This window comes from Hypomesus transpacificus, chromosome 2 (assembly GCF_021917145.1).
Source record: "Hypomesus transpacificus isolate Combined female chromosome 2, fHypTra1, whole genome shotgun sequence".
Classification (NCBI taxonomy): Eukaryota; Metazoa; Chordata; class Actinopteri; order Osmeriformes; family Osmeridae; genus Hypomesus; species Hypomesus transpacificus.
This window is the reverse complement of record NC_061061.1, coordinates 13,388,913-13,400,207: the sequence shown is the minus strand read 5'-3', so window position 1 is coordinate 13,400,207 and position 11,295 is coordinate 13,388,913. Positions and strand designations below refer to the sequence as shown.

General features: G+C 39.1%; 2 protein-coding genes across 2 annotated transcripts; one reads left to right on the top strand and one right to left on the bottom strand.

The window, feature by feature from the left end:
• The first annotated feature begins 419 nt into the window (after positions 1-419).
• On the top strand, positions 420-3,117 carry nudt17 (nudix (nucleoside diphosphate linked moiety X)-type motif 17). The gene is made up of 8 exons (XM_047034558.1): positions 420-583; positions 831-944; positions 1,244-1,427; positions 1,683-1,708; positions 1,834-1,926; positions 2,036-2,134; positions 2,297-2,439; positions 2,534-3,117. Exons 1-8 carry the CDS (start codon positions 509-511, stop codon positions 2,700-2,702), a joined length of 903 nt encoding a protein of 300 aa, XP_046890514.1. The 5' UTR covers positions 420-508; the 3' UTR covers positions 2,703-3,117.
• A 1,592-nt stretch (positions 3,118-4,709) lies between these two features.
• LOC124479331 (mucin-5AC) lies at positions 4,710-11,066 on the bottom strand. Its single transcript, XM_047038055.1, has 8 exons — positions 10,914-11,066; positions 10,261-10,451; positions 9,887-9,948; positions 9,557-9,699; positions 8,092-9,443; positions 7,733-7,843; positions 6,155-6,241; positions 4,710-5,289 (listed from the first exon to the last, which is right to left on the bottom strand). The coding sequence occupies exons 1-7, from the start codon at positions 11,005-11,007 to the stop codon at positions 6,185-6,187; spliced, it is 2,010 nt and encodes a 669-aa protein (XP_046894011.1). The 5' UTR covers positions 11,008-11,066; the 3' UTR covers positions 4,710-5,289; positions 6,155-6,184.
• Between the last annotated feature and the right edge of the window lie 229 nt (positions 11,067-11,295).

Sequence of the window (11,295 nt, the reverse complement as noted above, 5' to 3'; positions counted from 1 at the left end):
ATGAGAAATTATTGTGGCAGATTTTGAATTACTTCCACAGGTGCTTCAAAGGAACCAAAAAGACTCACCAAGAAGGGCCCAGCCTTTGAGTGTCAGAGGTTGAGTTTCTACACAAACACTAAATAATACTGTAAACTACGGATCACAAATTACTTATTGAATTCAGAAAAAAATACTAAAAAGATATATACTGGATGCAATACCTAAATATAAAATACAAACTGTTCTTGAAGTGTAATAAGTCAGTCATACTCAAATGTGTGGTAAAATACAGGGACCTGATGGGCTGAGCGCTGTACAACAATAAATTTCATTTTATAACTACTGACTAGATTGAAACAATACATGGAAATGTAACAAATGTAGTTGTCAGTGTATTTTTTATGCTTTTATTTTGAAAAACTGCGTAAAATCGTGCTGTTGATCCGAGATCGTGACCAGGAAGTACTCTACCATGAAAGTAACGTGCAGGATGGATGTTTTATGATTAGATAACAGTTTGACAAGTATGGAAAAAGTCAGGAAAATATTAGTTTATCTGTCAAAGGATAGTGGCGTCCCGCAATGCGTCCGTTTTGTGCAGGTCATTTGTTTTGCAAGTACATTTATTTCAGGTTCGAGTTAGTTAGTGAGGCTGCAGTGCTGGCTTGGTTGCCAATGTAATTTATACAAGATGAGGATAATAGCGCGTAAATGTTGATTCGAACCCAAATCCTTTAATGACAGTCCATAAAATCGAATCGGTTTCAACAATGGAGAACATTTACTGTTGAGAATTTGTTTTCAGTTTATTTTCAAATGTGTTGCTTGTGTGATTTGTTTTCTGATAGAGCATAACTGGACACTTTGCCAGTACCCTGGAAGACGAAGCAGAGGTTAAATGTTCCCTGGAGAACAACCGCTTTATCCTGTGTTCAGGGGAGACAGGAGGAATTCCTCTCAAGGTAATGTCTCATGTCACTATGATTTGAATCAAAATCCATCTTCGTAATTTTCATCTCCTTTCAGACCTCAACGTTGACTTTTAGGTTTCATATTGCTCCATGTCCGAAGGCATCTTGATTATGCAATCAATGGCTCAAGCCCAAATGTGTCTAATGCTTGACTTCTGATATTGTGTGTTTTCAATGCTGATCCTTGATGTGCTAGACAATGTGCTACATCAAATCTGTATATGGATCAGACATTTCTGACAGGTAAACAAAAGCGGGATGTCCTTTTGTTTGTACATTTTCTTTCTCAGAGAGCATCGTTTTGTCCATTCAAGCACCTATCCATGAAAGAAGGAGCTGCGATCCCATTGGATGTCCTGGACCGTGGGGTGGATGTGGGTGTTGCAATTCTCCTTCAGTCAGCCAACCAGAAGGTGCTGTTAACACGACGGGCATCCGGGCTCCGGATATTTCCCAATGTGTGGGTTCCTCCAGGCACGTCTGCTCAGATATTCTCAATTAGGCCAAGGTCAACCAAGGCCCATTATCAAACAGCCAACAACTCCACATTGCTTTCACAGTTAATAATCACTGCACAAACAAAGGCTACTATGTTGTCTCTCAAAGTGGAATTCAGTTAAAGAGCTAATTGAAGAAACTATTTGACCACACAGTACATAGCTGATGTTATTTTAAACCTTCATCTGATAACTTTTCATTGAATAGCCATGCGTTGTGTGTTTTTGGCAGGTGGCCATGTGCAACTTGACGAGAGGGTACAGTTTGTGTTTTTCAGTCTTGAAAGTATAATTTAATGTTCATACACACACAGCCAATCTCTTAACTAAATACTTTTACCCATGTATTGGCACTTATGTGTACTCCATCTCTTGTTTGTCAGTTATTGGATGCAGGCCTGAGGGAGTTGAGAGAGGAGACGGGACTGAAACTGGAGCCAGGAAATGTTTCTCCCCAGATTCTGGGACTCTGGGAGGTGAGGCTCTGGGAAGTGGGGCTGTGGGAGGGTAGATGAGGCTCCGGGAGGAGAGCTGGGGGTATAACACCCATCTGATCATTACTAACCCAGTTGGATTCTTCCACAGTCGGTGTACCCCCCCATGCTGTCCAGGGGGTTGCCCCAGAGACACCATGTGGTTACGTACATGCTGCTCCACTCCTCCCTGACCCACCAGCAGCTCCAGGTGTGTAGCCTATGTGCATTTGTGTGGAAGCCTTTGTTTTGTCGATAATGCATGCTATGCCTATCCATCTGCATTTGCGTTTTTTGTTTTTTATTTTGTTTTATGTTTGCTTGTGTTATCACCAGCATACTGTACTACTCCTTGTATGCTTCTGTCTCTCAGTCTGGTCTATGCCCTGATCCAGCTGAGGTCAGTGGCTGTGTGTGGGTAGACCCCTCTTTAGTCAAGGCCATTGTGTCTGCTGTGGATGGAGAGGAGGGTTCTGAATTACCTCCGGAGCCGGAGGGTCTTTCTCCAACTATAAGGTAAAAGCACAGTTCTAAACTAAAGCATTTTAATAATGAATAATATAATAAATGTATATAACTTACTAAATCAACCATGTGTTGTTTTGTGCAGTGTATCTGAAGTGTCTCCAGAGGGAAGACTCACTGAGTCTGTGCTGCCATTATCTACCCTGTGCAGTCGGGCTCCTGCGTTAGGCCCAGATTTAGAGAGGGTCAGTACTGGAACCAAATATGCCCTTGAACTATGGCTCAAAACTCTGGAAACCCAAGGGAGCAGTTAATAATTGTGTTCTCTAGAACATTTCCAAACCGCCTGAACTGTGCTACTTTCTGGAGGATTCCATAACCTCATGGGTTTGCCTTAACAACTGCAGTTGCTTTATAGAAGCATAAGTATTCTTTTTGTTTGTCATTGAATAATAGTTAAAGACATGGATAATTTTTAAGGTATAATTTGAAGGAATTGTGATGGCTCAGTTACCATTATATATTTTTACAAAAGTTTTACAAAAATAATGTGCTCAAACCTGAGTTTATTGCACATTATTTCCTAATATTTTATCCATTTGCCACTTCAAGCCACAGGGTGGCAATTAAGTAAAAAATAAAAAATAGATAAACAGCAAAATGTGTATTTGAATGATGTATTTTTGTCCAAAACCACTTCAAATTGCATTAAAACAATGCACATTACAATTCTGAAGTCAGTTCTTGGGGGTCTCTGTACACAATACGGTAGAAATTGGCCTTCATGTTTATTTTACTGCTCTGCTATGATTTTCTAAAAATGTATTACAGCTGCTGTGGTTGGATTTTGTTCTACTTTCAATTACCTTTCAATCACATCGTGTTTCTTTGTCATATCCCCTTATTCCTGTCACACCCAAATTCTACATACTTCCATGTAAGTGAATTATCAGTGCCTCACCCAGGATAAGACATCATAAGGTCATACAAATACTTAGTGATTGATTACTTGAATTCCAAGTTAGAGTTTGGGTTGGTCTCAATTAGTAATGGCTTTACACTTGGAGACACAATGCTGTTTTGTGAAAACATGTCTGTGTTTACTTTGGATACAGGCATCTTACAGTTTATGGTCAACCTTTCCGAAGCAACACCTGTGTATGTGTCACAAAATAGGTGTGTACATCTACCTGTGTGAGTTGATGTGTCTGCTATTTACAAAGCGTTAAACTGCAACCCTTCAAGAACTGTATGTTGTGTAACTTGACAATCTAAGTCTAAGCCTATTTCAATATTGTAGACAATACCGTCCTTAACGGCCTTCAACAAACTTACATCAGATAGGTGTATTGTAGTATAGTCCATAGTTTGCAATATGTATAACAAATATTCTGCTCCTATCTTCACTTAATCTGCTGGATTGGATATAGGGTTTATATAAAAGTTTACTTTTTTCCCAATCCTTTCAATTTCATCTATTGCTTTGATGATTGAACAATAGGTCTAATAGGAACCCATTGTTGCCTTTGTTGATGTGAAGTTTGTTCCTTTAGCTCATGTTATCAAAAATTACCCACTACAAGTAACTGGAATAATGTTTGGTTACACCGTTAACAAATGGAATTAGGATTTCTTTGTGCCTTTGTTGCTTTTGTTTCCCTTGATTTAAAAAGTCTTCCAAACAATAAATCATTTTGTTTGATTGTCAGACAATAGGAATACGTCATGAAACATTGATATGAAGGGTGTTGTCCAGAGAGTAATGGCAGGCTCATTTGAATGGTTGTTAAGTTTGTAGCTTTTTATTCATACAGTATATAGTTTCCTGTGAACCTGAAACAGGTGATCTGTATAAGACAATTAAAGATAATTAAAGATCTTTAGACCATTTAACACATTTAGTCCCCTTGGGATAGTGGTGAGAATATTTATTGGGATAAAAGGCTTGAAGGGAGCTTCAACTCTTCAATAACCATAAAAGCAGGAACACCCAAATATATACACTATGATCTCAAAAACTACAAAAAGATTGATGCATTAGTTTTAATTATTTTGGCAAGTCTTTAAGAAAAGAATAATCGATTAAATTTAAAATATACTGTTGGTTTAAATATACAGTAAAGTACTGTGTGTGTTAGTGTGGCAATTATGTTAATCTGCCAAGAAAGAATGATGACAATGATGTTTATATCTCTAAATGGGGAGTCAGATGGCTGAGCGGTTAGGGAGTCGGGCTAGTAATCAGAAGGTTGCCGGATCGATTCCCCACCGTGCAAAATGACGTTGGGCAAGGCACTTCACCCTACTTGCCTCGGGGGGAATGTCCCTGTACTTACTGTAAGTCGCTCTGGATAAGAGCGTCTGCTAAATGTAAATGTAAATCTGATGGGATTTCATAATGTAATTACAGTCTTTGAGAAGGTCTATCCTATATTCCACCCATAAGGATGGGAAATGTACTGCAGAATACGATTCATCAGATAATATCAGTGGCATGTGTTCCACGTGTTAACACTTTTTATGTCTCCTAAATTAATCTCCAGCACACATGGACCATTACTGCTCTCAAACATTTGAAGGCCTTCAATTTAAAAAGCTATTTACAGGGTTTGTTGCCAGTATTACCCACTTGTTACAAAAATGTACACATTTACAAAATCCTTATGAGAAAATCAATATAAGAAAAGAAAAGTAAATACAGGGAATACAAAGTGAATTGTAATCTTTTTGCAAAATGATTATATTCCCCTATTCAGAACCATTTAAACATTTCTCATATTAAATCAGAAGCACTTAATGAAATGATATCAAAACATAATACCAAAATCAAATCTGATAGTAGCTTGCAATCACTGATACATATTAAATATTTTCAGTTTGTTGATCCTCGTGAGACAGGAGCTTTTAGAGTAGACAAGAGAAGACAAAATACATATGAACAGAGAGAATGACTAAAAAGAAATCTTTAAATCACACACCAAGATATCTATCTCATCATAATATCAAACATGATTTTCTCAAATCACGAGACATTCTTAAAGGTACCATAAGCAAAAGAAAAATCTGTACAAAAAGAAATGTTTTGTCGCCTATGAACATGTTGTGGAAGCTAATGACGTCTGATAGTTGTTTAGCAACACAGAGAACTCAGTGCCAGTGGAATGTTTTTTTTTTTTTTTTTAAGCAGCCTGCTATTTTCTAGCCAATGATGTTCCAGCAATCCTTTTCTAACCATTTGCCTTTGGTGAAGCAAGTCACGTCTTACTTTTGTGAAACAACTGTCAATCCACCTCTTGCTAAAGGAAGGTGCTGAAGTTCAGACAAGAATTGGGGGTGCTGTTTGAATTTATTTGATGAAGTTGTCTATTAAAGCTTTTATGGGGAAGTGGAAGTAATATGTGGGTGATTACAGTAACAGTGTTCAATAACTACTTCCATAACTGCTGTATTAGTTGCATGAAATGAATAACATTGTCATTACATTGCAGTGAGTAAATCAAGTATTGGGGAAATACCTAAACAGTGTTTTTGAACAAAAGCCTGGCTACCCAGTAAACATGAAAACATGGTAATCAAATGGTCCTTAGACATCATACTTTATACCCAATCTTGCCTCAGTTCAAATATGCTGGAGATAAATATTTGCCTACCATGTATTGCTTAGTGTAAAGAATATATACATTGATTCACTTACATACTAGCTATTTTTAACAGAACATTGCATGGAGAAATCCGGGGTGTGCATTAATTGGATTGCATTACCTACCTGTGCATCCACTTTCTTCAGCTTTACAGCTCACTTATTGACCACGTACATCCCTGTTCGATTCTTTGATGGGGGTGGGATTTCATCCTGGTTACAAACAAAAACAGTTCAGTCACACACAGATCTCAGTAAACAAGTCTCTTAGTAAATTCTGAGACTCTCCGATGGGTCAACTGTTATGAAGAAAGAGAGCATACAGAAGTACTTAATATACTGCATGTTGTGGGCATGGCACACAGAACATACTTTTAAAAAAATGTAGCAGTTCACATCCCATTAACCTACCCTTACCCAAACATTACAGATCTTAGACTAAATGAAATATCATTATATAAGAATAAAATATAGAAGAAGAATAAGATATAGAAGAAGAAGAAGAATTGTATCTAACATACGTATTATTTACTACATTGTCTTTTGATGTTGATACTCCCCACTGTGCACCCTATACTGCCACTGCTGTGTCACAGACCTGGAAGCCTTCTCAGTGCCTAATCAATGGTTCCATTGTTCCTAGCTAGTTGAGAAAGTTCTCTATGCAACATTGGCAAGTTCTACTGCATTTATTTTAAACTTCTGATAAGTTATCTCTAGGTCATGCTCAATATATAGACATGAGAATGACATCCAGGGGCATTATTTTTTGTGGAGAGACCAGTTTCTGTTAAACATGGCTCTACGCCCTAGTTGGAGACTATGAAGTTGTAGAATCATGTTTCCGAAGGCTTGATTGGCAGTGATAGTAGTGGATGTTTTAGTATGTTAGTCCCCCCGTCTTCAGAGATTAGGCTGATAAACTAAAGCTGGCTTGAGTCTAGGAGAGTGAGGATAGAGGAGTGAGACTAGGGGAGTTGGGATATGAGAGTGAAGCTAGAGGAGTGAGGCTGTGGGAGTGAAAGTAGGAAAGTGAGGCTAGGGGGATGGGCTTGGGTAGTGAGGCTAGGTGCCACTATGGGGAAGGCTCCAGTTTCCCATGCATCATGTTTCCCTGGTCAAAGCCGTCTAGGTACAAAGAGACATCTATGAACACAGTGGCAAGAGCAAGCACTCTCGGTAGCATTTGCCAAACTCGCTCTCTCTACTCTGTGTGTGTGTGTGCATGTGTGTGTCTTTGTGTGTGCGCGTGCGTCCACAGGTCTATGCATGGGTGCGTGCATGTGAGTGTGCTCTTTTGTTTGTCTTATATCTGATGCCACAAGATTCTGACTGAATAAAGGAAACACAAAGCCAGGAGTTTGTGTGTTGTGATTTGGTGAAATGAGGATCTGTTGTCTTCTCAAACCAGAGCTCCTGACTACCAGGATAGTCCAGCCTGAACCATGATACCAGGAAAGGCTGAACCATCTATACAAGGATAGTCTAGGCTGAACCACGAATACCCATATAGTCCAGCCTGAACCATAAATACCAGTGGAGTGTAGGCTGAACCATGAATACCAGTATAGTCTAGGCTGAACCATGAATACCAGCATAGTCCCGCCGGAACCATGGATACCAGTGTAGTCCAGTCTATAGAGAAGTTATGAGGGAGCAGATACCAATTAGGGTCTTATGGTGCATGTTTTATAGTGGACTTACAAAAGGTTTACCGTTGGGTACCTCAAAGCGGCTGTGTGTGGAGTACAGCGGGATTTCTATCGGGTTATAAGGGCTGAAGGCTCTGTCTCTCCTGCAACACACCCACACCAGCTGAGGAACAGAGAGACAGGCCAACGTGGTCAGAATAATAGTTAAGAAAGGAAAATCCATTACAAATCTCAAAGTATCTCAATGGTAAGTATTGAAAAAGGTATTCAGGAAGAAACTGTATATGTCTATGTGCTTCTTTGGTTGGGTGTGGTAATGATGATGATGATGTTGTTTCTCAACAGTGTGTACATATGTAGAATTTTCCCAGTATGGCTGTGTGACTTGCTGTGCTCTGTGTGTGTACTCACCAACCATATAAGTAGCAGGAGAAGCAGCAGTAAGATGAGAGCGGCCAGTACCAGCAGTGCAATGGCCCATCCAGGGACACCCTGCTGGGCCCTCGGAGCCAGAACTACTGCCCCAATGCTCTCTGTCAACACATGACTGGTTGTACTTCCTGCACTGGCCTTTGTAGGGGCAACTGAACTGTCAGATTTGCTTAAGGTGTGACTTAAAGTAGTAGCCCCGGTGTGAACTGTCGAAGGAATGAGTGTGCCCCCAGACTGGATGGTGGTTGTCCCACTAGTGGTTGCATTACTAGTGGTGCTATTTGTGCCATTGTGTTGGGTAGATGTAGTTTTAATAGGGAATGGAAGGCTGGTTGTAAAATTGTTTGAATGGCTGGTTGTACTGTTGATTAGAACGCTGGTTGTACCATTGGTTGGATGGATAGTTGTATAATTAATTGGATGGATAGTTGTTTCATTGTTCGTATGCATAGTCGTACCATTGGTGGGATTAATAGTTGTATAATTGGTCGGATGGATAGTTGTTTCATTGGTTGGATGGATAGTTGTTTCATTGGTCGGATGGATAGTTGTTTCATTAGTTGGATGGATATTTGTACCATTGGTTGGATGAATAGTTGTATAATTGGTTGGATGGATAGTTGTATAATTGGTTGGATGGATAGTTGTTTCATTGGTTGGATGGATAGTTGTATAATTGGTTGGATGAATAGTTGTATAATTGGTTGGATGGATAGTTGTTTTATTGGCTGGATGGATAGTTGTATAATTGGTTGGATGGATAGTTGTTTCATTGGTTGGATGGATAGTTGTACTATTGGTGGGAGGAATAGTTGTATGATTGGTTGGATGAATAGTTGTATAATTAATTGGATGGATAGTTGTACCATTGGTTGGGTGAAAAGTTGTTTCATTGGTTGGATGGATAGTTGTATAATTGGTTGGATGGATAGTTGTTTTATTGGCTGGATGGATAGTTGTATAATTGGTCGGATGGAAAGTTGTTTCATTGGTTGGATGGATAGTTGTACTATTGATTGGATGAACAGTTGTATCATTGGTTTGATGGCTAGTTGTATCAGTGGTTGGATGGCTAGTTGTATCAGTGGTTGGATGGCTAGTTGTATAATTTGCTGGATGAGCAGTTGTATCATTGGTTGGATGGATAGTTGTTTTAGCTGAGCGGACAGCTCGTTTATTTGTTGTAGAGCTACTTGTAATAATAGATTGAGGGTTGACTGTAGTGGATCCTGGTTGGCTACTGCTGGGCAGAGGGCTGCTGGATGGGGCTGGGGACGATACAGCCGACATGGTTGTGTTCAGAGGATATGGGACTCGTGTTGGAATTTCACCTTTAGGATGACAACATATGTAAATTGTTAACATGTATAAACACTTTGTTCTTTTATATTAATTTGCCATTGATTTAAAAGCTGAAATTATAATCACAAGTTTTTTTACTTACCTTGGATGTAAGTCATGTCCAGGTCAAGGATCTTAGGTGAGTAACTAGAATTATAATAATCGGTGAAGAGGCTTCTGATCAATATCTTGTTATCGCTCGGATTCCCAAATTGCAATGTTGTATTTGCAATCACGGATCCATTACTGCAAAAGTACAAGACAAACCATAAATTTATTGATGCAAATACACTGTAAGGTGAAACTATCTTATAGATGTGTGGCACATTGATGTCATAATTTAATCAAAAAATGTTCCATTGCTGTAGATAAAATGCCAAGTACGATCTCCTTGTTCAAGCTAACAAACATGCACCATTACCTTCTATCTCACCTGAATGCCATTTCTGCTACACATTCATAAGAAAGAAAAGGTTCATAAAAGACAGCATTCAGCTGCAAGAAAAACACAACACAGAAGTAGATTTTATACAATCTACACTTTTAAATTGAGTAAATTAACAACAATATGTGGGATAATCCATTTCAAACCCTCTGTTGAGTAGGCCAATCCCCAATTTAATTTAATTTTTTGCATCTGTGATTTTGCATGATAAATTATTTCATAATTGTAATACTTGTCAGAGTGTGGATCTACAAAGCACAATGCTGCCAGTACCCCAGACCAAGATTATTAAAATAGAATACCGGTTGATCTGCTAACCTACTTCAAGGTAACTTCTGAGTATCATAAAGCAACACACTTACCATGTTCTCCACCTCCATTCGGAGCAGTTTGTAATACATTGAGTTTGCGTCCAGGAGTGACTCATTGTAAATCCGGTTAGTTATTTTTAAGCTAAATTCGAAGGCAGACCCTGGAGCTGAGACAAAGTTACTTCTGGTAGTTGACCTCCGGAGCCGGGCAACAGGTACAACACCAGTTAAGACAATTAGTGCTGAAAGGTAAGAGATCAGTCAGTGTGTGTGTTACAGTAATTTGAGCAGGTTTTTCAACAAAGTGACTGAAAGAAATTGCAGAAAGGTGCTATATTGAGGCTGAAGTTAATTCTTAGTGGTACCAGTGGGAAATGATACCTATTATTCTAAATTCAATACATGGCACTGATGGAAGGGGTCTTCCTTAAGTCTGAGCACTAAGCATGTCAACATCAGTGTTAATATAGTCTGAGTCCATTCATTCAAATGATAACAAAGCCTATAATCTACCAAGTTGCTTCTCAGGGTATATTTTTCCTATTGTGGATTGTATGAGTTTGCGCTCACCAGACACCCACCAGAGGAGGTTGCCAAGTGGTTTTGTCATGATCAAAATAGGCTTAAAATATAGCAAACTGTAGGCCCTATAAGATGGCAGACAGACAAGACAGACAGACAGACAGACACACACACAGTTTTACCTGAAATAGCCATTAAACATATGATCCCATATTTGATTTCTTTTTGCATCATATTTCTCTTTTCTGAGAAAAAAAAGGTAAGTCCGATACCCATCTTATTAAATAAATGTCCTCCTTGCGACAAGGTTTAGTGAAAAGGTTCATTCCTGAGAGTCTGTGACTGTTCAAAAGGTACGGTTCTTATATGGCCAAGATTACTGAACCAACTGGACAGGTGTTAAGTGATGGGCGGGCCACCTTTTCTTCGCGCATTTGAGAAATTACAAGATTGCGCCCCTCCATGGATACGGACTGAAATCGCGTTCCGAGGCTGATTGTGACATTGTAGTGGATGTTGCCTATATAGGCACTATATCATGCCCTATGTCTGTTACTAGGCTAC